The sequence below is a fragment of the Puma concolor genome, chromosome A3 (genome assembly GCF_028749965.1).
Source record: "Puma concolor isolate L17-30 chromosome A3, mPumCon1.1.hap2, whole genome shotgun sequence".
NCBI lineage: Eukaryota > Metazoa > Chordata > Mammalia > Carnivora > Felidae > Puma > Puma concolor.
The window spans coordinates 40,569,935-40,594,344 of NC_141669.1; the positions used below are offsets into that span (position 1 = coordinate 40,569,935).

The 24,410-nt window shown below is 50.2% G+C and overlaps 2 protein-coding genes across 2 annotated transcripts; both read right to left on the reverse strand.

Moving 5' to 3' along the window:
- Window positions 1-530: 530 nt before the first annotated feature.
- Window positions 531-4,294, reverse strand: LOC147582404 (antimicrobial peptide NK-lysin-like). The gene is made up of 5 exons (XM_086700656.1): window positions 4,130-4,294; window positions 3,499-3,602; window positions 2,936-3,019; window positions 1,600-1,768; window positions 531-698 (listed from the first exon to the last, which is right to left on the reverse strand). Exons 1-5 carry the CDS (start codon window positions 4,179-4,181, stop codon window positions 691-693), a joined length of 417 nt encoding a protein of 138 aa, XP_086556782.1. The 5' UTR covers window positions 4,182-4,294; the 3' UTR covers window positions 531-690.
- A 13,006-nt stretch (window positions 4,295-17,300) lies between these two features.
- LOC147582405 (antimicrobial peptide NK-lysin-like) lies at window positions 17,301-21,040 on the reverse strand. The gene is made up of 5 exons (XM_086699836.1): window positions 20,898-21,040; window positions 20,275-20,378; window positions 19,712-19,795; window positions 18,371-18,539; window positions 17,301-17,468 (listed from the first exon to the last, which is right to left on the reverse strand). The coding sequence occupies exons 1-5, from the start codon at window positions 20,947-20,949 to the stop codon at window positions 17,461-17,463; spliced, it is 417 nt and encodes a 138-aa protein (XP_086555962.1). The 5' UTR covers window positions 20,950-21,040; the 3' UTR covers window positions 17,301-17,460.
- Window positions 21,041-24,410: the final 3,370 nt, after the last annotated feature.

The window sequence follows — 24,410 nt, forward strand, 5'->3', positions numbered from 1 at the left end:
CCAATGACAACAGAGATGTTCTGATGGACGTCAGGACTCTGGTGATACAACCATATATGCCTGAAGCTATATAGGGACTGCTTAACCATTTGAGCCAATAAATAGCTTATGCATTAGAGCCAGAATGAGCTAAATCTTCTGTTGCTTACAACCAAAAGAATCCTAAATATTATACTTCCCCCAAAAGAAGATTCCCTGCACAGAGAAGCAAAGGGTGGGATTCTGTCCCCAGTGACAAAGCACACTCTTACCTCCACCCTGCTGCCCTTCCACCTGGTCTGAGAGTTTCTGGGGGTACATCCACTGTGTACCCCAGGCTCTCAGAGGACTGTGTGTCTCTCTAGTGACTGTTCATAAGTACTTCACGACTGTATGTGTAAGAGATGCTAAGGCTCATTAACACTAAATCTCTAGCTTCTGGAACAGAGTGTGGGACAAACAATAAACATTGATTGAACAAATGCATGAGTCACCCAAGCATGCCTCCGAGCCCCTCCCCTCAAGTCCACCAAAGGAAAACAAGCTGTGGCTAAAAGCTTGCATGACATTTATTCTCCCTCAGGGGAAGGCAATGAGAAGTTAGCTGAGAGACACCGGAGGGTCGGCTCTGGATCTGGGAGGGCAGAAGCAGGTGGTGGTTGTGGAAGACTCTGTGCTTCTCCCCAGGGTGGCATCAGAGACCCCAGAGGCTCAGAGACCTGGAGTGGAGACAAGAGCAGAGAAGTGGGCAGGGGTGTGTGTTGTCCGGGAGATATGGGGACTAGAGCCACCTGTCCCGAAGAGCACGCCTGGAGTCACATCCTGGAACCCAGTCAGGAGTTTGTGTGGGTTGTGGGGCTTCAGAGATGAAAACCGCAGACTCTGACCGCAGGAAATGGTGGGAACCTCAAAATATGAGGTGACCCCCGATCTGCCGGCATCAAGTCCCACAGCCTCAGTCAGGGCTACACGAGCTGCCAGAGCCAATCAAGGGCCCTTCCTGGCCCCTGTGCTGCAGCCGTGGCCTGATCTGCGGGCACAGCTGAGCAGCCCTGGAGGGAGAGACTGAGAGCCCTCCCTGCCAGCGGGGTTCCTGAGCTCAGCTCTCAGGTCCCTAGTGTCCTGGGCAAAGATGTGACCTGTCTCTCTGATGCCCAGGGATCCCATACTAGGCCGGGGGATGGGAGTTCAATCAGGGCTCTGATGTCTTTGAATATCCCAGTCTGAGGCCGCTTGCTTGGTCTTAACCTCTTTACACGTAATCATTTCATTCAATCCTCGTTGAAAATCAGAAATCCGGATTCCTATCCCTTCACAAGGAAGGAAACTCAAGCTCACAGAGGTTGAGCTACTTGCTCAAGTCCACAGCTGACCGGAGATGGGGACCTGATGGCACCCCAGGATGGCCTGGAGTATTTCTCAACCGGTTCCAGCTGCAGCCCACCTACCCATCTTCTCCCCTCTTTCCACACAGTGGTGGGGGTAACATCTCACTGCAGGGAAGCTTGGTGGGATGTGTATGACAGCTGGATTTCTGTGGGTCGAAACCGTATTGTACATATGTGGGGACATGATGTGGGCCCTCCAGGAATGAGTCCCTGCTGTCACCTCTGCACTCACCTTTTTCAGGTTTGCACAACCTGAGTTTCACACAGATTTCCTCGGGGCTGTTCCCATTTATGATACCCTGGGTGATCTTTTCAAGAAATGTATTGATTATATCCTTGCAAATAGCATCCAGTGGATATAGCTGCCTGCACACCAGGGACGCAACCTGTTTGATGGCTTCCTGCAGTAACAGCACCATAGGAAGACAGAGAATTCAGGTGAGCTCGGCCCCGGACTGCCACCCCCTGCAGACCCCAGCAGCTCTAGGCCCTGGGCATGAACAAGGTCATGGTGGGAGGAGGGCCTGGTGCCAAGCGGCCACGGAGCAGAGGCTAGAGAGGCAGGGATCAGACTCATGCCCAGGCACCAAGGCCCTGGCCCAAGCCTGGCCAGGAGGGGCTCCTGAGAGAAGGACAGTTGACCCTGTGGTGTCCCAGTCCCCTGTACATCATTATCCTGCCCCCCTGCCTTCTGTGTGGAGAACAGCGCCCACGGCTCCTAGACCCACAGGAAGGGTTCTGCCTGCCAAGCTTCCTGGGTCCCAGCCTGACGGGGCTCGTGCACAGGGCTGTGTGACGAAGGTTAGGAAAAGAAAGCACTTGGAGTCTTGGCACATTCCACTTGGACGTATGTTCTCCCACCATCCATTGGAGAAGGATAAAGCTGAGTTCCCAGGGCTGAGGGTGGGCCCTGCAGTGCCAGGGAGCTGAGCAGGATCAGGGAACAAAGCAGAGGGAGGGAGGGAGGGAGGGAGGGTAGGAGGGAGGGAGGAAGGGAGGGGAAGCAGGGCTTCTTGGTAGTAACACATCCCTTGTTCAGCAGGTGCTCAGGGCCAGGCATGGAGCTAAGCTCGTCCACCCCTCAGCTCCTTTAAAGGGCTTCGATAACTTACAAGGGGCGATTATGATCCATCCCACTAAACAGAAAAGAATACTGAGGCTCAGAAAGCATTAAGGGCTTGGCCAAGCCATGCTGCTAGGAATTGGGAGATCTGGGGCATATCAGTCTAGCCCAGGCCACCATGGAACCAATCTCACAAAATTCGTCCCTGGACACACGTGGAGGGGCCAAAGGGGAAAGATTCCTACCTGCTCTACGAACAAATTTCCTTTGACAATGGGACGGAAACCACGCACGCTCCTCTTCCTACTTTCACACTCACAGAGCTTCATGATTTCAAGGGATTCTCTGAAGTCAGTCCCAGATACCAGGGGGCCCACAGATCCCCTGCTGAGAAGCCCTGGCCCAACCAGGGATCAGCCCCTTCCTCAGTGTCACCCCTAGTCCTACAAGCCCCACTCATGCCCTAGACCGCCCTGCAAATGGCTCCCCAAATCACAAGCCTCACCTGTGTGATATTATGTCCCAAGACTTTTCTCAGACCTTGGATTGTCTTCTTACAAATATTGCATGTGATAGCCAGCTGGTCACCCTGTCAGAAAACAATGCGTGGGGATAGTGTCTCAGACACCCCAACAGCCCTTGGCAAGGACCCAGGAGGAGCTCTCTGGTGTCTCCTAGGCCAGCAGGATCATCTAGATTCTCTCTGTGCTTTCAGGCCTGACGCAGGCTGGCTGGTCCCTGCCCACCTTCCTGCTAGTCTTGGTGGGGCTGACACACCCCAGACCCTGCCCCACACCCACAGCACCTCACCCAGAGCAGCCCCTGACCCAGTTCTCTACTCTGGTCAGAACCCAGGGGACCCTCCTGGGGAGAGCTCAGCCAGACCCAGGTAGCCCCCCGACCTTTGCCACGGGCACAATGGTGCACAAAACCAGCATCTTCAGCCCACAGCCCTGCCTCCCCTCCCCTCTGCCCAGCAGAGATGTGCAGCCCTGCCTGCTGCTCCCAGGGAGGAGACAATGTGTGAAGGGGTGGTTATGGGAAGTGAGCAAGGAACCAGCCACCAACCTGGGGGGACTCCAGGACCAAGCTCTCTAAGAACTGCTTTTCCTGACTCAAGTCAGCGGTCATCAAGTCATTGTCCTCAGGGTTCAAACCAGAAAAGGTCAGCCCTGGGGAAGAAACACCATCAGCACCCCTTCACAAGTGGAAGGAGACAGATCTCCTGGCTGGTGGGAGCCCAGGAGGTAGCTAGAAAACAGGCCAGGAGCAGGGATCTGTGAGGAATCCAGGAGGCCTGTCCTTGCGCTCCGCCCTGGAGCTGCTCGGACCCAGTCTCTGTGCAACAGACTCTGAATTCTTTCTGGAAAACAGGAGAAGATTATCTGCCCCCACCCCCGCCCCCCCACCAACATCATCCAATGACCTCTTTTCTCTCTTTGTCTCTGTTTTTCTGTACTCTCTCTCTCTCTCTCTCTCTCTCTCTCTCTCACACACACACACACACACACACACACACACACGGATTTGGAGCTGCTCTAAGAGAACACTACCCTCATCTCCTTTCAGAGGTCGTTCTTTCTCTCTTGCCTTCCCCCAGGAGTTCAAATCTGGTGGCCCAGCCCAACCCAGTCTCCAGACTGTCCCTACTCTCTGCTAAGAAGTAGCTGCCAGGATGTGCATGGGGGAATGTCCTTACCCGGGTTGGCCAGGAGCATTGAGGCAAGGAGCAGGAGGGCCCAGGAGGTCATGGTGGGGCAGCTGCTGAAGCACCCTTCACACCCCGCTTTATGTGGCTGGCCGCCTCGCAATCTGACCTTGCCAGGTCCTGCTCCTCTTATAGGCCTTGTCCCCGTGTCACTGGCTTTACCACAAACACAGACACCAGTTTGTGGAGAAGTGGGGGGAGGAGTGCTTCCTCAGAGACTCCACGCTGTCTTCCACCTCCCCCGCCACACACACACACACACACACACACACACACACACTGCTAGAGCTTTCCCAGTGAGTAGGGGTGCTGGAGGGCACCAGCTACCATGATGCCCCCCCACCCCCTGCCCTCAGATGAGTTAGTGGACAGAGCAATCCCTGCACCTGAGGGCTCAGGTAGGCCCTTGGCCCTGGAGCTTCCCACGCCTTCCCCCTTCCCTCCCCTCCTCTCCCAGGGGTCTATGCTGGTGTCCCTCCACCAGCCACCTCCTGTATCCCTGCTCTCCCCCAACCATTTCAGCCAATGGAGCACCACCAGACCCCGCCACATATAGAGACAGGTCCCACAGTATAGATGCAAACAGCTCCTCCCAGCCCTGCTCTCGGGCTTGGTGATCCCCGGGCATGGGCACCACAGACACCCTGGGTCCCCGGCCCCTCACCAGCCTCCTGGCCACCATCACGGAGGCAGGCTTTTCCCTCAGAGCCAGGTTCAGCCCAGCCGTCCCTCACCTGGTCCATAGGGAGAGACAACAGCCCGTGCGAAGGAAGTCAGCCCCAGGCAGGGATCTAGTCCCAGTGCCCCGGGTCTGACCCCTCATCTGTGCCATGAAGGTCACTGGCCTCATCTGCAATGAAAATACAGGCTGCGCAGGTCACATCCACTATCAGATAGAAAATAAGTCACCGTTTAGTGTAAGTGTGTCCCAAAGATTGCATGGAATACACTCACACTGAAATGTGTTTGCTGTTTACCTGACACTCGCATTAAACTCGGCATCCCACCTTTTGTCTGGCAACCTTCCCCCACCTCCTTCGCGGCTCAGAGGAGGAAACTGGGTGCGGAGAGCAGGGGCCCTGACCTCAGCCACATGGCCGGCTGGGGTCCTGCTTGGACTAGAACCTTCCCCCACCTCCAGCTGCTGAGACGGCACAGGCACGCAGCCAGGACGAGCTGCCAAGGCTCCCTCAGCACCTCCCAGCCCCCTGTCCCCCTTCAGTATCTGCTCGGACCACTCCACGCCTTCCACCTGCCCGGGAATCCCATCATGGGCTAGTGCCGAGCCTCAGCCTGGCCTTCTTTGCTGAAGTATTCTATTTTCCTGAGCCCATCCAGAGCCCTGCTCTCCGCTCAGCTTCTGCCTAGAAGGAAAGAGGGTGGGGTCCAGGCAAGCAGGCCTCCGACAAGCTGGGGGCACCTTGAGCGACATACTCCACCTCCTGGAGCCTCAGTTCCCTTACCTGTGAAATGGGTGTAGTGTCACCTGTTCACAGGGCCCCAGTGGTGTGTGTGTGTGTGTGTGTGTGTGCGTGTGCATGTGCGTGTGAGGAAGCTTCACAGCCTGCGATGTGCCAAGCAGAAGAAATCTGGTATCCTGGGTCAGCATTCCCCAACATGACTTCTATAAGGGTTACTCCTGTGGGAGGTGAGCGGGTGCTGTGGAGGGGGAGTGGGGATGGGGTTCCCGTCATCCAGAGTAAATGACAGACACACTTTCACACAGTAGTGTGTGTTACCTTGTTATTAGATTCAGAAATAAAAGAAGGGACATTTTGACCTTACAGAGAGGAGAGTGGGTATACTATGAACAGTTATATGTTATTAAATTGGACCACATCCCTGTAAAGATACAAACTATTGAAACAGACTGAAAAGAATGGGCAGAGGGAATAGATGTATAATAAGTAAAGACATGGAATGAGTCATGCAAACACCACCCACAAACAAACATCCAGGTCAGATATCTTTACAGATGAATTCTACCAAACATTAGAAGAATTAGTATGAATTCTTCCCAAACTCTTCCAAGAAATAGGAAAGGATGCCCTGATGCCAAACCAGAAAAAGGCAACACAGGAAAAGTACAGACCAATATCTCCCCTGACTATGGATGCCATAACCCTCTTCAAAATCCTGGCAAGCTGAATCCAGTAACATATAAAAACAATTCTGTACCAGACCAACCAGAATTTATTCAGGAATGCAAAGTGATTTAACACCCCAAAATCAGTTATGTAATTCACTGTACCAACAGAACCCAAATAAAAGCCGCATGATCCTGGGGTGCTTGGGCGGCTCAGTTGGTTAAGCATCCGACTTGGGCCTAGGTCATGATCTCGTGGTCCCTGACTTCGAGCCTCTCATGGGCCTTTCTGCTGTCAACACAGAGCCCCCTTCGGATCTTCTGTCTCCTGCTCTCTGCCCTTCCCCCACTCACGTGCTCATGTGCTGGCACGTGCACGCACGTGCTCTCTCTCTCTCTCTCTCTCTCCAAAAATAAACAAACTTAAAAACAAACCACATGATCCTCTCAACGGACACAGAAACACCATTTGAAAAAACTCAGTATCTCTTCTTGTTAAAACACTCACTAAGAATAGAAGGGAAAGTCTGCAACCTGATAGGTGGCATCTATGAAATTCCCCGAGCTGACATCAGACTCTGTGAAGAAAGACTAAATACCTTCCCCCAAAGACCAGGAACAAGACAGGATGTCTGCTCTCCAGACATCTATTCGGTATTGCACTGACGATTCTAGCCAGGAGAACTAAGCAAAAACATGAAGGAAAAAAAAAACATTTTGATTAGCAAGGAAGATGTACAGCTCTCTATTTACAGATAACATCTCCTCCACACAGAAAATACTTAAAAATCCCCAAAATGAATTAAACTGAGATGTGTTTAGATGCCATAGACCTGCATTTTCCAATGATTCAGACTGTCCAACGGTAGATTTACTAGATGAAAATTACTCCGTGGCTGGAATGAGGCCTCTAACTGTATTTTATGTGAGTTGATTAACCTGATTTGGAGGTTGTTTGTGTAATTATTGTAAAATCCCTGCAAAGAGCATGCTAACAGGCTGCCCTTAAAAATCCTCATAACCTTTGCACTCGTGTGACTAACCAAATATGTGGACCACTTTTGAGAAACTGCCGTTCTGCTAACCAATTTCCGCAAGACCCTATGAAGACAGTGCTCATAAAAGGGAATTTAAATGTCTTCAAACAGTGGTGCTGGGGAAACTGGACAGCCCCATGCAGAAGAATGAAGGTAGACCTGATGTTCCACCATATGCAAAAGAGTCACTAGAAAAGGATCAAACACCTACATGTAAGACCCAAAACTATAAAATCGCTAGAAAAAAACATAAGGGGAACGCTGCATGACTTCCGACTTGGTGGTGAATTCTCAGATATGACACCAAGAAATGCAACAATATGGACAAATAGCATTGCATGAAGCTTAAAAACTTTATGCATGAAACAGCACAGTTGACAAAGTAAAAGGGCAATTTATGGAATACATAAAAATGTTTGCAAATCATTAATAACGGAGTAATACCCAGAAAGTACAAAGAAATGTTAAAATTCACAAATAAACAGCAAATAATTTTAAAAAGGCAAAAGAGGGGCCCCTGGTGGCTCGGTCGGTTAAGCGTCCGACTTCAGCTTAGATCATGACCTCACGGTTTGTGGGTTTGAGCCCCACGTTGGGGGGGGGTTGCTGTGCAGACGCTGGACCTGCTTCAGATTCTACGTCTCCCTCTCTCTCTGTCTCTCCCCTGCTCACACTCTGTCTCTCAAAAATAAATAAACGTTATAAAAAAAAATAAGCTCAAAAGACTTTGAATACACACTCTCCCTACAAAATATAGAAATGGCTAACAAGCATATGAAAAGATGCTCCCCACATCAATAATCGTCAGGGAAATGCAAGGCAAAGCCACAAGGAGATAGCACCCCACCCATGAAGACGGCCCTTATCCAAAAAAAGAAAATATCAAGTGTTGGTAAAGATGTGGAGAAAGTGTGCACCGTTGTAAAACTGTAAGACCGTTACGCAAAGCAATATGGTGGTTCCTCAAATATATATAAATACACACACACACACACACACACACACACGTTATTTCACCTTAAAAACAAAAAACAAAAACTCATGTCGAATGCCACGCCAAAGATGAACTTTGGGGACATCACGCTAAGTGAAATAAGGCAATTACAAAAAGACAAATCTCTGATTCCATTTGTACGAGGTGTCTAAAGTAGTCAAATTAAAGGAAATATAAAATAGAAATATGTGGACCCCTTTTGAGAAACTGTAGTTTTCTCAGGCTTTAAGACGGGGGCGAAGGAAAGTTGTGGCTTCACAATCAGTCTGGAGTTCGAGTTTTGTAAGACGAAAAAGATCTGGATGTCCGTGTCACAACAATGTGAATATACTCAACACTGCTGCGTGTACGTTACCACATTGCTAAGATGGTAAATTCGGTTATGAGTTTCTTACAGCAATGAAAAAATAGCGTTCCTGATAGAAGGAGGTGGTTCACGTTGCACACAAGCGCTTCGCCTTCAGATAACCACCAACCTCCCTGTGCATTAGAACTTCCTTCTGCATCCTTCCCACCTCATCACACAGGAGGCCACAGGACAGGCTCTCAGGCAATGCCAGTTAATAAAATGAATAATTGTTGCTGCTTCTACACACAGAGGGGAGTTAGGGTGCTAGGTAAATTTAATGTGCTATTACTAGTCGTTTGTAGTTTGGCAGGTGCTTGAGGTAAGTGTCTTTCTTTCGTTTGTTTCCTATTCTGACACCAGGGTGTGACACACAGTAGGGACTTGTCCCGAGCTCTGAGAGAAGCCACTGGAAAGTGAGGAGATGTGGTTGTGGTTTGGAAAGAGCGTGGGGCTGCCCTATCCAGAAGGGATGGGGAAGCCAAGGCAGAAGGAAGTCTGAAGACCACCCAGAGACAGATGCAGAGCCTGGCCAGGGCGAAGGGGTCTGCACCAGGATGGGGTGCAGACAGCTGGAGATGCAGACAGCTCCTCCCAGCCCTGCCCTCAGACTTGGTGATCCCCGAGCATGGGCACCACAGACACCCTGGGTCCCCAGCCCCTCACCAGCCTCCTGGCCACCATCACGGAGGCAGGCTTTTCCCTCAGAGCCAGGTTCAGCCCAGCCGTCCCTCACCTGGTCCATAGGGAGAGACAACAGCCCGTGCGAAGGGAGTGAGTCCCGGACAGGGATCTAGTCCCAACTCCTCAGGTCTGACCCCTCATCTGTGCCATGAAGGTCACTGGCCTCATCTGCAATGAAAATACAGGCTGCGCAGGTCACATCCACTATCAGATAGAAAATAAGTCATCGTTTAGTGTAAGTGTGTCCAAAGATTGCATGGAATACACTCACACTGAAATGTGTTTGCTGTTTACCTGACACTCGCAGTAAACTGGGCATCCCACCTTTTGTCTGGCAACCTTCCCCCACCTCCTTCGCGGCTCAGAGGAGGAAACTGGGTGCGGAGAGCAGGGGCCCTGACCTCAGCCACATGGCCGGCTGGGGTCCTGCTTGGACTAGAACCTTCCCCCACCTCCAGCTGCTGAGACGGCAGAGGCACGCAGCCAGGACGAGCTGGCAAGGCCCCCTCAGCACCTCCCAGCCCCCCGTCCCCCTTCAGTATCTGCTCGGACCACTCCACGCCTTCCACCTGCCCGGGAATCCCATCATGGGCTAGTGCCGAGCCTCAGCCTGGCCTTCTTTGCTGAAGTATTCTACTTTCCTGAGCCCATCCAGAGCCCTGCTCTCCGCTCAGCTTCTGCCTAGAAGGAAAGAGGGTGGAGTCCAGGCAAGCAGGCCTCCGACAAGCTGGGGGCACCTTGAGCGACATACTCCACCTCCTGGAGCCTCAGTTCCCTTACCTGTGAAATGGGTGTAGTGTCACCTGTTCACAGGGCCCCAGTGGTGTGTGTGTGTGTGTGTGTGGGTGAGGAAGCTTTACTGCCTGCGATGTGCCAGGTTGGCTGGGTCAGCATTCCCCAGTGTGACTTCTGGGAGGCCTCCTCCCATGGGAGGTGAGCAGGTGCTGTGGAGGGGAGTAGAGGGGTTCCTGCTCTCAAGAGTCAATGCCGGTCTAGGAAGGTGCAACAGGCTCCCTCTAAGGGAACTTCTCAGCACTTCAGCATGGTAGTATGTGTTACCCTCTTATTAGAATCAGAAATAAAAGAAGGGACATTTTGACTGACCTTACAGAGAGGATAATGTTTATACTATGAACAATTATGTTACTCTATAGGACACCTTGTACTAAAATGGACACATTTCTATAAACTACTGAAACAAACTGAAAAGAATGGAAAGTGTGAATCGTCCTATAATAAATTAGTAAAGAGGTTGAACTCATAGTTCAAAAACTACCCACAAAGAAAATCCTTGGCCAGATATCTTCACAAATGAATTCTAACATTAGAAGAAGAATTAATACTCCCCCATTGAAAATTTTCCAAAAAATAAAATATGATGCCTGGATGCCAAAACCAGAAAAAGAAAATGAAGAAAAACACCTGGCAGAACAATATTGCCTATGAATAAGGATGCATTAATCCTCTACAGAATTTTAGCAAACTGAATCCAGTAAGACATAAAAACTCTGTACTATGACCAACGAATTAGACTTTATCTGGGATACAAGGGGATTTAACATCAATTCCTATAATTCACCATATCAATACAAAAACAAACAAACAACACCCCAGGGGCACCTGGGTGGCTCAGTTGGTTTAGCGCCAACTTCGGCTCAGGTCATGATCTCACGGTTCATGGGTTCAATCCCCATGTTGGACTCCGCACTGAGAGCTCAGAGACGGGAGCCTGCTTCAGATTCTGTGTCTCCCTCTCTCTCTCTCTCTGCCCCTCCCCTGCTTATGCACACATTCTCTCTCTCTCTCTCTCTCTCTTTCTCAAAATAAATAAATAAAACATTTAAAAAAATACAACAAACAAGAAAAACCATATGATCCTTTCAATGAATACAGAAACATCATTTGACAAAATTCAATATCCCTTCACATGAAAACACACTAGTGGAATAGATGAGATTTTCTGCAACATGGTACATGACATCTATAAAATTCCCCCAGCTGACATCATACTTCATGATGAAAGCCCAAATACTTTCCCCCAAAGACCAGGAAGAAAACAAGGATGTCTGCTCTTGGAACATCTATTCAATATTGCACTGACGATGTTTCCCAGGAAAATTAAGTTAGAAAATATAAAAAAAAATCCATCCAGATTAGAAAGGACGATTTACAGCTATTTCTATTAGCAGACAATATCATCCTGTACTTAGAAAATACTAAGGAATTCAACAAGAATGACGACAGAAGAAAACAGAATGTGTAGATGCCACAGATCTCCATTTTCAAAGTGATTCAGACTGTCCAACACTAGATTTTGCTGGATTAAAATTAATCTGTGGTAGGAACTAGGCCTCTAACTATATTTTATGTGAGTAAAGATGATCAATCTTAGTTGGAGACTGTTTTTGTGTAATTATTGTAAAATCTCTGTAAAAGCATGCTAACAGGCTTCACTTAAAAAGCATCATAACCTTGGAGACCCTGGGTGGCTCAGCTGGTTTAGCATCTGACTCTTAGTTTTGGCTCAGGTCACGATCTCACCATTGGTGGGATTGAGCCCCATGTCCAGCTCTGTGCTGACAGCTAAGAACCTGCTTGGGATTCTCTCTCTTTCTCTCTGCCCCTCCTCTACATGTGCTCACTTGCTCTCTCTCGCTCTCTCGCTCTCTCTCTCTCAAAATAAATACATAAAATATCTTTAAAACTCTTTAAAAATCTTTAAAAAAAAAAAAAAAAGCATCATAGGGCACCTGGGCACCTCAGTTGGTTAAGCATCTGACTTTGGCCCAGGTGATGATCTCACGGTTTGTGAGTTCGAGCCCCACACTGGGCTCTGTACTGACAGCTCAGAGCCTATAGCCTGCTTCTGATGATGTGTCTCCCTCTCTCTCTGCCCCTCACTCACTCATGCTCCATCTCTCTCTCTCAAAAATAAATAAACATTTTAAAAAAGTATAACCTTTCTACTCATATGGAAACCTAATATGTGGACCACTTTTGAGAAAATGCTTCCTGCTAACCATCTTCTGCAGACCATATGAAGAAAGTGCTCATAAAAGGAGTTTAAGGGGCACCTGGATAGCTCAGTCGGTTAGGCATCTGACTTCAGCTCAGGTCATGATCTCACCGCTCATGAGTTCGAGGCCCATGTCGGGCTCTGTGTTGACAGCTCAGAGCCTGGAGCCTACTTCTGATTCTGTGTCTCCCTTTCTCTCTGTCTGCCCTCTGCTCACACTCTGTCTCTCTCCCTTTCAAAAATAAATGTTAAAAAAAATTTTTTTTTTAAATAGAAATTTAAGCATCTTCAAAAAATGGTGCTGGGAAAGCCGAATAGACCCATGGAGAAGAATGAAGGTAGAATCTTACTTTCCACCGTATACAAAAGTCATGAGAAATGAATTAAAGATCTACGTTGAAGCCCACAAGTAAAAAACCCCTAAAAGAAAACATGCCTTTGGATTTGGCAATGATTCCTTAGATATGACACCAAGAAATGCAACAAGGGCAAAATAAATAGTGTTTTGTCAACTTAAGTATTTTATGCATCAAATGGCACAATTGACTAGGTGCAAAGGCAGTTTATGGAATGGGAGAAAATATTTGCAAATCATTCTCAAATAATGAGCTAATAGCCAGAATATACAAAAAACTGTTAAAACTCAACAACATGGAGCGCCTGGGTGGCTCAGTCGGTTGAGCGGCCAACTTCAGCTCAGGTCATGATCTCGCGGTCCGTGAGTTTGAGCCCTGCGTCGGGCTCTGTGCTGACTGCTCAGAGCCTGGAGCCTGTTTCGGATTCTGTGTCTCCCTCTCTCTGACCCTCCCCTGTTCATGCTCTGTCTCTCTCTGTCTCAAAAACAAATAAACGTTTAAAAAAAATTAAAAATAAAATAAAATAAAATAAAACTCAACAACAAACATCAAATCACTCAATTTAAAAGTGTGAAAACGACTTTGAGTAGACACCCTCCCCACAAGACACACCAATGGCTAACAAACATACAAAAAATGCTCAACATCAATAATCCTTAAGGAAATGCAAGTTGACACCACAATGAGATAGCTGTTCAAATTGCTGTTATCAAAAAATAGAAAATTACAAATGTTGGTGAAGATGTGGAGAAAGCATGCACTGTTGTAAAATTGTAAAACCGCTGTGCAAAGCAATAGGGTGGTTCCTCAAAAAATTAAAAGTAACACTACCATATGAGTCAGAAATCCCACGTGTGGTATTTAATGAAAGAATTGAAAGCAGGATCAGGAAGAGATCTGTGCATTCCCGTGTTCATAGCAGCACTATTCACAATACCCAAGAGGTGAGAGGAACCAGGTGTCCATGGACAGGTGAACGGATAGACAAAATGTGATACACACACACACACACACACACACACACACACACACACCCATATATTATTCAACCTTAAAAAGAAAAAATCATGTCAAATGCCATAACATGGATGAACATTGAGGACACTAGGATAAGTGAAAAGGCGAGTCACAAAAAGACAAATACTACATGATTCCATTTATACAAGGTGTCGAGACTCGTCAAATGCATAGAATAAAAGTAGAATGGTGGTTTCCAGGCTAGGACAGAGGGAGGGAAAAGGAGAGTTGTGGCTTAATAGTAAGTATGGACTTTCAATGTTGTGATATGAAAAAGTCCCAGATGTCTGCATCACAAGAGTGTGAATATACACAACACTGCTGCTTGTACATTTAAAAATTGAGAAGATGGTAAATTCTGTTATGAGTTTCTTACAGCAATGAAAAAATAGCGTTCCTGATAGAAGGAGGTGGTTCTCGTTGCACACAAGCGCTTCGCCTTGAGATAACCACCAACCTCCCTGTGCATTAGAACTTCCTTCTGCATCCTTCTCACCTCATCACACAGGAGGCCACAGGACAGGCTCTCAGGCAATGCCAGTTAATAAAATGAATAATTGTTGCTGCTTCTACACACAGAGGGGAGTTAGGGTACTAGGTAAATTTAATGTGCTATTACTAGTCGTTTGTAGATTGGCAGGTGCTTGAGGTAAGTGTCTTTCTTTCGTTTGTTTCCTATTCTGACACCAGGGTGTGACACACAGTAGGGACTTGTCCCGAGCTCTGAGGGAAGCCACTGGAAAGTGAGGAGATGTGGTTGTGGTTTGGAAAGAGCGTGGGGCTGCCCTGTCCAGAAGGGATTGGGGAGCCAAGGCAGAAGGAAGTCTGAAGACCACCCAGAGACAGAGGCAGAGCCTGGCCAGGGCGAAGGGGTCTGCACCAGGATGGGGCAATTCCAACTTCCCAGGAGGGAGTCATTTGCTCTAGCTTGGGTCAGGGGTCGACGTGGCCTGGAAGGAGGGATGTCACATGACACAAGCTTCCTGTCCTGGGCTGTTGGGTGGGTGACAGGGGAATGGTAGAGAACTGAGAAGGGCCTGGAGGTGAGCAGGTACCCCCAGTGGAGTCTGGATTATGAAACCAGTACACTCACGCTCCCTCCTGACAGGTTACAGGAGCTGGCTTGGCCTCTGTCCTTTACTAGCTTTTATCCCTAAGAGTGAGGCCACCTTCCCAAAGCTCCCACCTTTGGAAGTCTGTGCTGATGCTCCATGTGCCCTGGACCCCTCCGCTCCCACCTCAAGACGTTCCCTGCCTGTTCCCTCGGTTCTGTCCTGCACCATGGGCCTCTCCCCTCTCCCAGGGCCATTCTCATCCCTATGTAAACACCTTAAAGGCAGACCCCACCTCTAATTTCGCATGGCCTCCAGCTCTGCCCCACTTCTCTCCAACTCTTGACATGAACCCCGTCATAAACCTGTCCATGCCTGCTGACGTCACATCCTTCACTCCCCCTCCACATGGGCATGATCTCCTCCTAGCACTGAAACCCTCTAAGGTCAGCGCGGCTCAAAGCCCCCAAAAGCCAGTGGCCAGCCCTCCATCTTCTACTGTCTTGACTCCCATCAGCACTGGACGTGGTCAGCCATTCCTCGTTCCTGGGCTGTTCTGTTCTCTTGGCTCCTTGGCCCCTTGTCTGGTGTTCCTCCTGTCCCGCTGGCTCCTCCCTCCCGATCTCCTTGAGGGCTCCTCCTCCCCCCACCCCCCCACAACCAGGCCTCCACGTGTTGACTAGTCCCTTCTGTCCTCAGACAGGAATGTTATCCTTCTGCACCTTCTCCCTGTCCATCACATCCAGTTCAAGGACTTCAAATGTGGCCTTGGCCCAGACACCCTCCCCTCTTGACACCTCCACCTGCATATGGAATAGACACACTTCTTCGGGTCAAAGCAGAGCTCTTCCTTATCCTCTCCAGATCCACCTGTCCAAATGTCTTTCCCAACAGCAAATGTCTCCGCCATCCACACGTTTGCTAAGGTCAAAGTCCTACAAGTCGTTTCTTTTCTTTTAAAATCGTGTCCAATGTAGAGAAAAGCTGTAACTCTACAACAGAGAGCTCCTTTTCATCTTAACCAGATCCCCCCACTGGTAACGTTTCACCACACGTATGCGGTGTGTGTCTCATCATAGTCTGCCTGTACGTACATATTACCATTTCTTCTAAACCATTTGCAGCAGATTGCCTTCATGATGCCCCCATGACCCCCTTAATTCTTCAGGGTGCATTGCCTCACAAGAAGGACACCGTCCTACAGAAGCTAGCACGACCATCAACACCAGGACACTAACACTGGCACAACAGTATCATCGCAGACTGCAAGGAATCTCATAGATTACCCCAATCATGTCCTTTGCAGGTCTAGGTGCACAGCGGGGTCATCTGTTTACAATTACATCAAGTATCTGCTTAGTCTCCTTTGATCTGGCACACTTTCTCCATCTTTCCTTCTCTTTCATGACCTTGGCATTTTTGTAGAGTACGGGCCCGCTACTTGGAGGAAGTCAGTTTGGGTTTGTCTGAAGTTTCCTTAGGATTTGTGCATTTTGGGCAGGAGGAGCAGAAAACGTTCATCACCTGTCGCTAGGATTCTCCATGGATTACTTTAATTAATCATGCAAATTAGTAATTAATACCAACAGAAGTATTTGTGGAAACATAGACTGCAATTATGTCTACATTTATCATTTGGCATTCTGCAGTAATGTAACACTTTCTCTTTCCCCTCATTTATTAATTTATTGTTTCTACCTGAATTCACGGACTCTAGTTTACACGAGGTGTGAATCTACTGTTGTCCTTTTTCATTTGAATATTCCAGTGGCCCCAGATCTCACCATTGAGAGTTTCTTTCAATAGCTTTTTTGATTGAACCCTGATGTATACACCATTGCTATTTGTGATGGCCAACATCCACTTCCCTCTCCCAATAACATTATCTTCCCAGATTTTCGTGTCCATTCTCATCCAAGTGATGGGGTGTGAAAAACCCTGACTCAGCCCCTGGGGGTGCCCTGACTTGGTTCATTCTAAGCTGTGTAGCTCATGCTCTTGGAACAGAGTGATGGGTTGCAAATGAGCACCTGGCGCATTCATGCCAATGACAACAGAGATGTTCTGATGGACGTCAGGACTCTGGTGATACAACCATATATGCCTGAAGCTATATAGGGACTGCTTAACCATTTGAGCCAATAAATAGCTTATGCATTAGAGCCAGAATGAGCTAAATCTTCTGTTGCTTACAACCAAAAGAATCCTAAATATTATACTTCCCCCAAAAGAAGATTCCCTGCACAGAGAAGCAAAGGGTGGGATTCTGTCCCCAGTGACAAAGCACACTCTTACCTCCACCCTGCTGCCCTTCCACCTGGTCTGAGAGTTTCTGGGGGTACATCCACTGTGTACCCCAGGCTCTCAGAGGACTGTGTGTCTCTCTAGTGACTGTTCATAAGTACTTCACGACTGTATGTGTAAGAGATGCTAAGGCTCATTAACACTAAATCTCTAGCTTCTGGAACAGAGTGTGGGACAAACAATAAACATTGATTGAACAAATGCATGAGTCACCCAAGCATGCCTCCGAGCCCCTCCCCTCAAGTCCACCAAAGGAAAACAAGCTGTGGCTAAAAGCTTGCATGACATTTATTCTCCCTCAGGGGAAGGCAATGAGAAGTTAGCTGAGAGACACCGGAGGGTCGGCTCTGGATCTGGGAGGGCAGAAGCGGGTGGTGGTTGTGGGAGACTCTGTGCTTCTCCCCAGGGTGGCGTCAGAGACCCCAGAGGCTCAGAGACCTGGAGTGGAGACAAGAGCAGAGAAGTGGGCAGGGGTGTGTGTTGTCCGGGAGATATGGGGACTAGAGCCACCTGTCCCGACAGAGCACACCTGGAGTCACATCCTGGAACCCAGTCAGGGGTTTGTGTGGGTTGTGGGGCTTCAGAGATGAAAACCGCAGACTCTGACCGCAGGAAATGGTGGGAACCTCAAAATATGAGGTGACCCCCGATCTGCCGGCATCAAGTCCCACAGCCTCAGTCAGGGCTACACGAGCTGCCAGAGCCAATCAGGGGCCCTTCCCGGCCCCTGTGCTGCAGCCGTGGCCTGATCTGCGGGCACAGCTGAGCAGCCCTGGAGGGAGAGACTGAGAGCCCTCCCTGCCAGCGGGGTTCCTGAGCTCAGCTCTCAGGTCCCTAGTGTCCTGGGCAAAGATGTGACCTGTCTCTCTGATGCCCAGGGATCCCATACTAGGCCGGGGGATGGGAGTTCAATCAGGGCTCTGATGTCTTTGAATATCCCAGTCTGAGGCCGCTTGCTTGGTCTTAACCTCTTTACACGTAATCATTTCATTCAATCCTCGTTGAAAATCAGAAATCCGGATTCCTATCCCTTCACAAGGAAGGAAACTCAAGCTCACAGAGGTTGAGCTACTTGCTCAAGTCCACAGCTGACCGGAGATGGGGACCTGATGGCACCCCAGGATGGCCTGGAGTATTTCTCAACCGGTTCCAGCTGCAGCCCACCTACCCATCTTCTCCCCACTTTCCACACAGTGGTGGGGGTAACATCTCACTGCAGGGAAGCTTGGAGGGATGTGTATGACAGCTGGATTTCTGTGGGTCGAAACCTTATTGTACACATGTGGGGACATGATGTGGGCCCTCCAGGAATGAGTCCCTGCTGTCACCTCTGCACTCACCTTTTTCACGTTTGCACAACCTGAGTTTCACACAGATTTCCTCGGGGCTTTTCCCATTCATGATACCCTGGGTGATCTTTTCAAGAAATGTATTGATTATATCCTTGCAAATACCATCCAGTGGATATAGCTGCCTGCACACCAGGGACGCAACCTGTTTGATGGCTTCCTGCAGTAACAGCACCATAGGAAGACAGAGAATTCAGGTGAGCTCGGCCCCGGACTGCCGCCCCCTGCAGACCCCAGCAGCTCTAGGCTCTGGGCATGAACAAGGTCATGCTGGGAGGAGGGTCTGGTGCCAAGTGGCCACGGAGCAGAGGCTAGAGAGGCAGGGATCAGAACTCATGCCCAGGCACCAAGGCCCTGGCCCAAGCCTGGCCAGGAGGGGCTCTTGAGAGAAGGACAGTTGACCCTGTAGTGTCCCAGTCCCCTGTACATCATTATCCTGCCCCCCTGCCTTCTGTGTGGAGAACAGCGCCCACGGCTCCTAGACCCACAGGAAGGGTTCTGCCTGCCAAGCTTCCTGGGTCCCAGCCTGACGGGGCTCGTGCACAGGGCTGTGTGACGAAGGTTAGGAAAAGAAAGCACTTGGAGTCTTGGCACATTCCACTTGGACGTATGTTCTCCCACCATCCAGTGGAGAAGGATAAAGCTGAGTTCTCAGGGCTGAGGGTGGGCCCTGCAGTGCCAGGGAGCTGAGCAGGATCAGGGAACAAAGCAGAGGGAGGGAGGGAGGGAGGGAGGGAGGGTAGGAGGGAGGGAGGGAGGGAGGGGAAGCAGAGCTTCTTGGTAGTAACACATCCCTTGTTCAGCAGGTGCTCAGGGCCAGGCATGGAGCTAAGCTCGTCCACCCCTCAGCTCCTTTAAAGGGCTTCGATAACTTACAAGGGGCGATTATGATCCATCCCACTAAACAGAAAAGAATACTGAGGCTCAGAAAGCATTAAGGGCTTGGCCAAGCCATGCTGCTAGGAATTGGGAGATCTGGGGCATATCAGTCTAGCCCAGGCCACCATGGAACCAATCTCACAAAATTCGTCCCTGGACACACGTGGAGGGGCCAAAGGGGAAAGATTCCTACCTGCTCTACGAACAAATTTCCTTTGACAATGGGACGGAAACCACGCACGCTCCTCTTCCTACTTTCACACTCACAGAGCTTCATGATTTCAAGGGATTCTCTGAAGTCAGTCCCAGATACCAGGGGGCCCACAGATCCCCTGCTGAGAAGCCCTGGCCCAACCAGGGATCAGCCCCTTCCTCAGTGTCACCCCTAGTCCTACAAGCCCCACTCATGCCCTAGACCGCCCTGCAAATGGCTCCCCAAATCACAAGCCTCACCTGTGTGATATTATGTCCCAAGACTTTTCTCAGACCTTGGATTGTCTTCTTACAAATATTGCATGTGATAGCCAGCTGGTCACCCTGTCAGAAAACAATGCGTGGGGATAGTGTCTCAGACACCCCAACAGCCCTTGGCAAGGACCCAGGAGGAGCTCTCTGGTGTCTCCTAGGCCAGCAGGATCATCTAGATTCTCTCTGTGCTTTCAGGCCTGACGCAGGCTGGCTGGTCCCTGCCCACCTTCCTGCTAGTCTTGGTGGGGCTGACACACCCCAGACCCTGCCCCACACCCACAGCACCTCACCCAGAGCAGCCCCTGACCCAGTTCTCTACTCTGGTCAGAACCCAGGGGACCCTCCTGGGGAGAGCTCAGCCAGACCCAGGTAGCCCCCCGACCTTTGCCACGGGCACAATGGTGCACAAAACCAGCATCTTCAGCCCACAGCCCTGCCTCCCCTCCCCTCTGCCCAGCAGAGATGTGCAGCCCTGCCTGCTGCTCCCAGGGAGGAGACAATGTGTGAAGGGGTGGTTATGGGAAGTGAGCAAGGAACCAGCCACCAACCTGGGGGGACTCCAGGACCAAGCTCTCTAAGAACTGCTTTTCCTGACTCAAGTCAGCGGTCATCAAGTCATTGTCCTCAGGGTTCAAACCAGAAAAGGTCAGCCCTGGGGAAGAAACACCATCAGCACCCCTTCACAAGTGGAAGGAGACAGATCTCCTGGCTGGTGGGAGCCCAGGAGGTAGCTAGAAAACAGGCCAGGAGCAGGGATCTGTGAGGAATCCAGGAGGCCTGTCCTTGCGCTCCGCCCTGGAGCTGCTCGGACCCAGTCTCTGTGCAACAGACTCTGAATTCTTTCTGGAAAACAGGAGAAGATTATCTGCCCCCACCCCCGCCCCCCCACCAACATCATCCAATGACCTCTTTTCTCTCTTTGTCTCTGTTTTTCTGTACTCTCTCTCTCTCTCTCTCTCTCTCACACACACACACACACACACACACACACACACGGATTTGGAGCTGCTCTAAGAGAACACTACCCTCATCTCCTTTCAGAGGTCGTTCTTTCTCTCTTGCCTTCCCCCAGGAGTTCAAATCTGGTGGCCCAGCCCAACCCAGTCTCCAGACTGTCCCTACTCTCTGCTAAGAAGTAGCTGCCAGGATGTGCATGGGGGAATGTCCTTACCCGGGGTGGCCAGGAGCACTGAGGCAAGGAGCAGGAGGGCCCAGGAGGTCATGGTGGGGCAGCTGCTGAAGCACCTTTCACACCCCGCTTTATGTGGCTGGCCGCCTCGCAATCTGACCTTGCCGGGTCCTGCTCCTCTTATAGGCCTTGTCCCCGTGTCACTGGCTTTACCACAAACACAGACACCAGTTTGTGGAGAAGTGGGGGGAGGAGTGTTTCCTCAGAGACTCCACGCTGTCTTCCACCTCCCCCGCCACACACACACACACACACACACACACACACACACTGCTAGAGCTTTCCCAGTGAGTGGGGGTGCTGGAGGGCAGCAGCTGCCATGATGCACCCCCCACCCTGCCCCAGGATGAGCTAATGGACAGAGCAATCGCTGCACCTGAGGGCTCAGGTAGGCCCTTGGCCCTGGAGCTTCCCACCCCTTCCCCCTTCCCTCCCCTCCTCTCCCAGGGGTCTATGCTGGTGTCCCTCCACCAGCCACCTCCTGTATCCCTGCTCTCCCCCAACCATTTCAGCCAATGGAGCACCACCAGACCCCGCCACATATAGAGACAGGTCCCTCAGTATAGATGCAAACAGCTCCTCCCAGTCCCGCTCTCTGGCTTGGTAATCCCCAAGCATGGACACAACAGACACCATGGTCCCCAGCCCCTCACCAGCCTCCTGGCCACCATCACGGAGGCAGGCTTTTCCCTCAGAGCCAGGTTCAGCCCAGCCGTCCCTCACCTGGTCCATAGGGAGAGACAACAGCCCGTGCGAAGGAAGTCAGCCCCAGACAGGGATCTAGTCCCAGTGCCCCGGGTCTGACCCCTCATCTGTGCCATGAAGGTCACTGGCCTCATCTGCAATGAAAATGCAGGCTGCGCAGGTCACATCCACTATCAGATAGAAAATAAGTCACCGTTTAGTGTAAGTGTGTCCAAAGATTGCATGGAATACACTCACACTGAAATGTGTTTGCTGTTTACCTGACACTCGCATTAAACTGGGCATCCCACCTTTTGTCTGGCAACCTTCCCCCACCTCCTTCGCGGCTCAGAGGAGGAAACTGGGTGCGGAGAGCAGGGGCCCTGACCTCAGCCACATGGCCGGCTGGGGTCCTGCTTGGACTAGAACCTTCCCCCACCTCCAGCTGCTGAGACGGCAGAGGCACGCAGCCAGGACGAGCTGCCAAGGCCCCCTCAGCACCTCCCAGCCCCCCGTCCCCCTTCAGTATCTGCTCGGACCACTCCACGCCTTCCACCTGCCCGGGAATCCCATCATGGGCTAGTGCCGAGCCTCAGCCTGGCCTTTTTCTCTGAAATACTCTACTTCCTGAGCCCATTCAGAGCCCTGCTCTCTGCTCAGCTTCTGCCTAGAAGGAAAGAGGGTGGAGTCCAGGCAAGCAGGCCTCCGACAAGCTGGGGGCACCTTGAGCGACATACTCCACCTCCTGGAGCCTCAGTTCCCTTACCTGTGAAGTGGGTGTAGTGTCACCTGTTCACAGGGCCCCAGTGACATGTGTGTGTGGGTGAGGAAGCTTTACTGCCTGCGGTGTGCCAGGTAGACTGGGTCAGCATTCCCCAACGTGGCTTCTGTGAGGCCTCCTCCCATGGGAGGTGAGCAGGTGTTGTCGAGGGGGGTAGAGGGGTTCCTGCTCTCAAGAGTGAATGCTAGTCTAGGAAAGTGCAACAGGCTTCCCTCCCAAGGGACTTCTCAGCACCCTTAACACGCCAGCGTCTCGTGTGGATCCCACAATTTCTCTGGGTTTCCTAACATCATTGGCCACAAAACCTTTTGCTCAAGGAGCTTTGGAGGGATTGAGAGGGAGTAGCTGACCTGGTCATCTTCTCAGGGTGTGTGACCAGGCGGATTGCCAGCTTAGCAGCCAGTTAGAGCCTGGGGGTCAGCTGTCATGGAGAATAAAAACAGACAGATGGGCCCCTCTGCAGACAGACTGAGGCCCTCCTCATTGTCATTCCTTTTTGCTTCAAGGTGGGCAGAGTGGAGGGTGGGGAAGGCAGGCTTGCTGTACCCCATGATGGATCAGACTGGCTTGAGAAAGTTGGGGCTCCTGAATCCTTTCTGCCTGTTCTCTTTGAGCCCAGGAGGTCAGATACACCCACCATCTCACCACACACACGCTCGCTCACATCACACTCCTTACACACTCACAGTGACTCACACCCACACACTCTGCAAAGCACTCACACACTAAGTCACAGAGCACACACTCACACACACTCATTGACCCTAGATACACACATTTACATATACGCACACACTGACACACTTTGAAAAACTCATAAATGCTCACACTGGTGTACTTGTGGGCACTCACGTGCAGGCGTGCACACACACACACACACACACACACAGTGTCTTCATTCCTGTCCATTGTGGAAGTCACAGAATGCCAGATTAAGGAGATGGAATTTCAGCATTTTAAGTTCTTTTGTCCACTACTTCTATTTTTATTGAAAAATATGTTGATCAGATAAGAGAAAACAAATACAACCTAGAATTCATCAGGCAGATGTAACGACCCTGTTGAAGATTCACAGGAATATCCATTCACACTTTAAAATGCATATACTTCAGAATGAGTTTATAATTATATACCAAAAAGGCTACTTTTAAGCAACCTTTTTAGTTTCACAAAATATCATGAATATGGTTCCACATCAGTCTATGTAGATTTCCTTTCTCGTTTCCACAGGTTGCTTACTGTTCTACTTTAGGGATGAGCTATAACTGGAGTCCTTTGATTTTGGCCTCGTGCGTCCACCACGATGCTTTCACAATGCTTTCTGGCAGAGCAGAAATTGGGAAAAGCCCTCTGATGGCTGGTGCAAGAGTCTATGAGTGATACAACGCCTTCTTCGGATAAGGTCTTCAGAGAAGATCTCAAGATGGCTGCCATAGGTCCTCCATCCCAGATGGGAAAATAGAAAGAATGAAGCAGGAAGGGGTGGTACCTATTTGAGGGAAGCACATCTTTCCCAGAACCCATTAGCCTCCATCTCATGCATGGGTCTCAGAGCTACCCCCAGCTGCAAAGGCCTTTAAGGAAGAAAGCCTTTTGTTGGACTTTCATTGTCATTTCGAACAAAATTGGGATTCTGCCAGGAAGGAGGGCAAGCAACAGGAATCAGTAGGCAGTAGCAGTACAGGCTACAGGAGGACTTCTTGCTAAAAGGCATTTTGAAGGAAGACTTGATAGGATATACAGAAAATAGAGGAGACAGAAGGCCAAAGTCTTACAATATTTCAGGCCTAGGAGGCTGAGGGCTGGTTGGGAAGCAGGAAAAGCAGGAAAAGGAGCTTCTTTGTGAAAAGGTAAGTTTGAAGCGTTGCACTGTGTGCAGCTACGGTGGCCCACGCAAGGGCAGGGTCACTTCTGCTGACAGCATCCCCCCCACCATGCCTAGGACAGCCCTCAGACCAAATGACCAAATGATGTTAGACTGGTTCACCTCAGGTATGGAAACCAGGACTCAGAGGGCCAATGAATTGCCC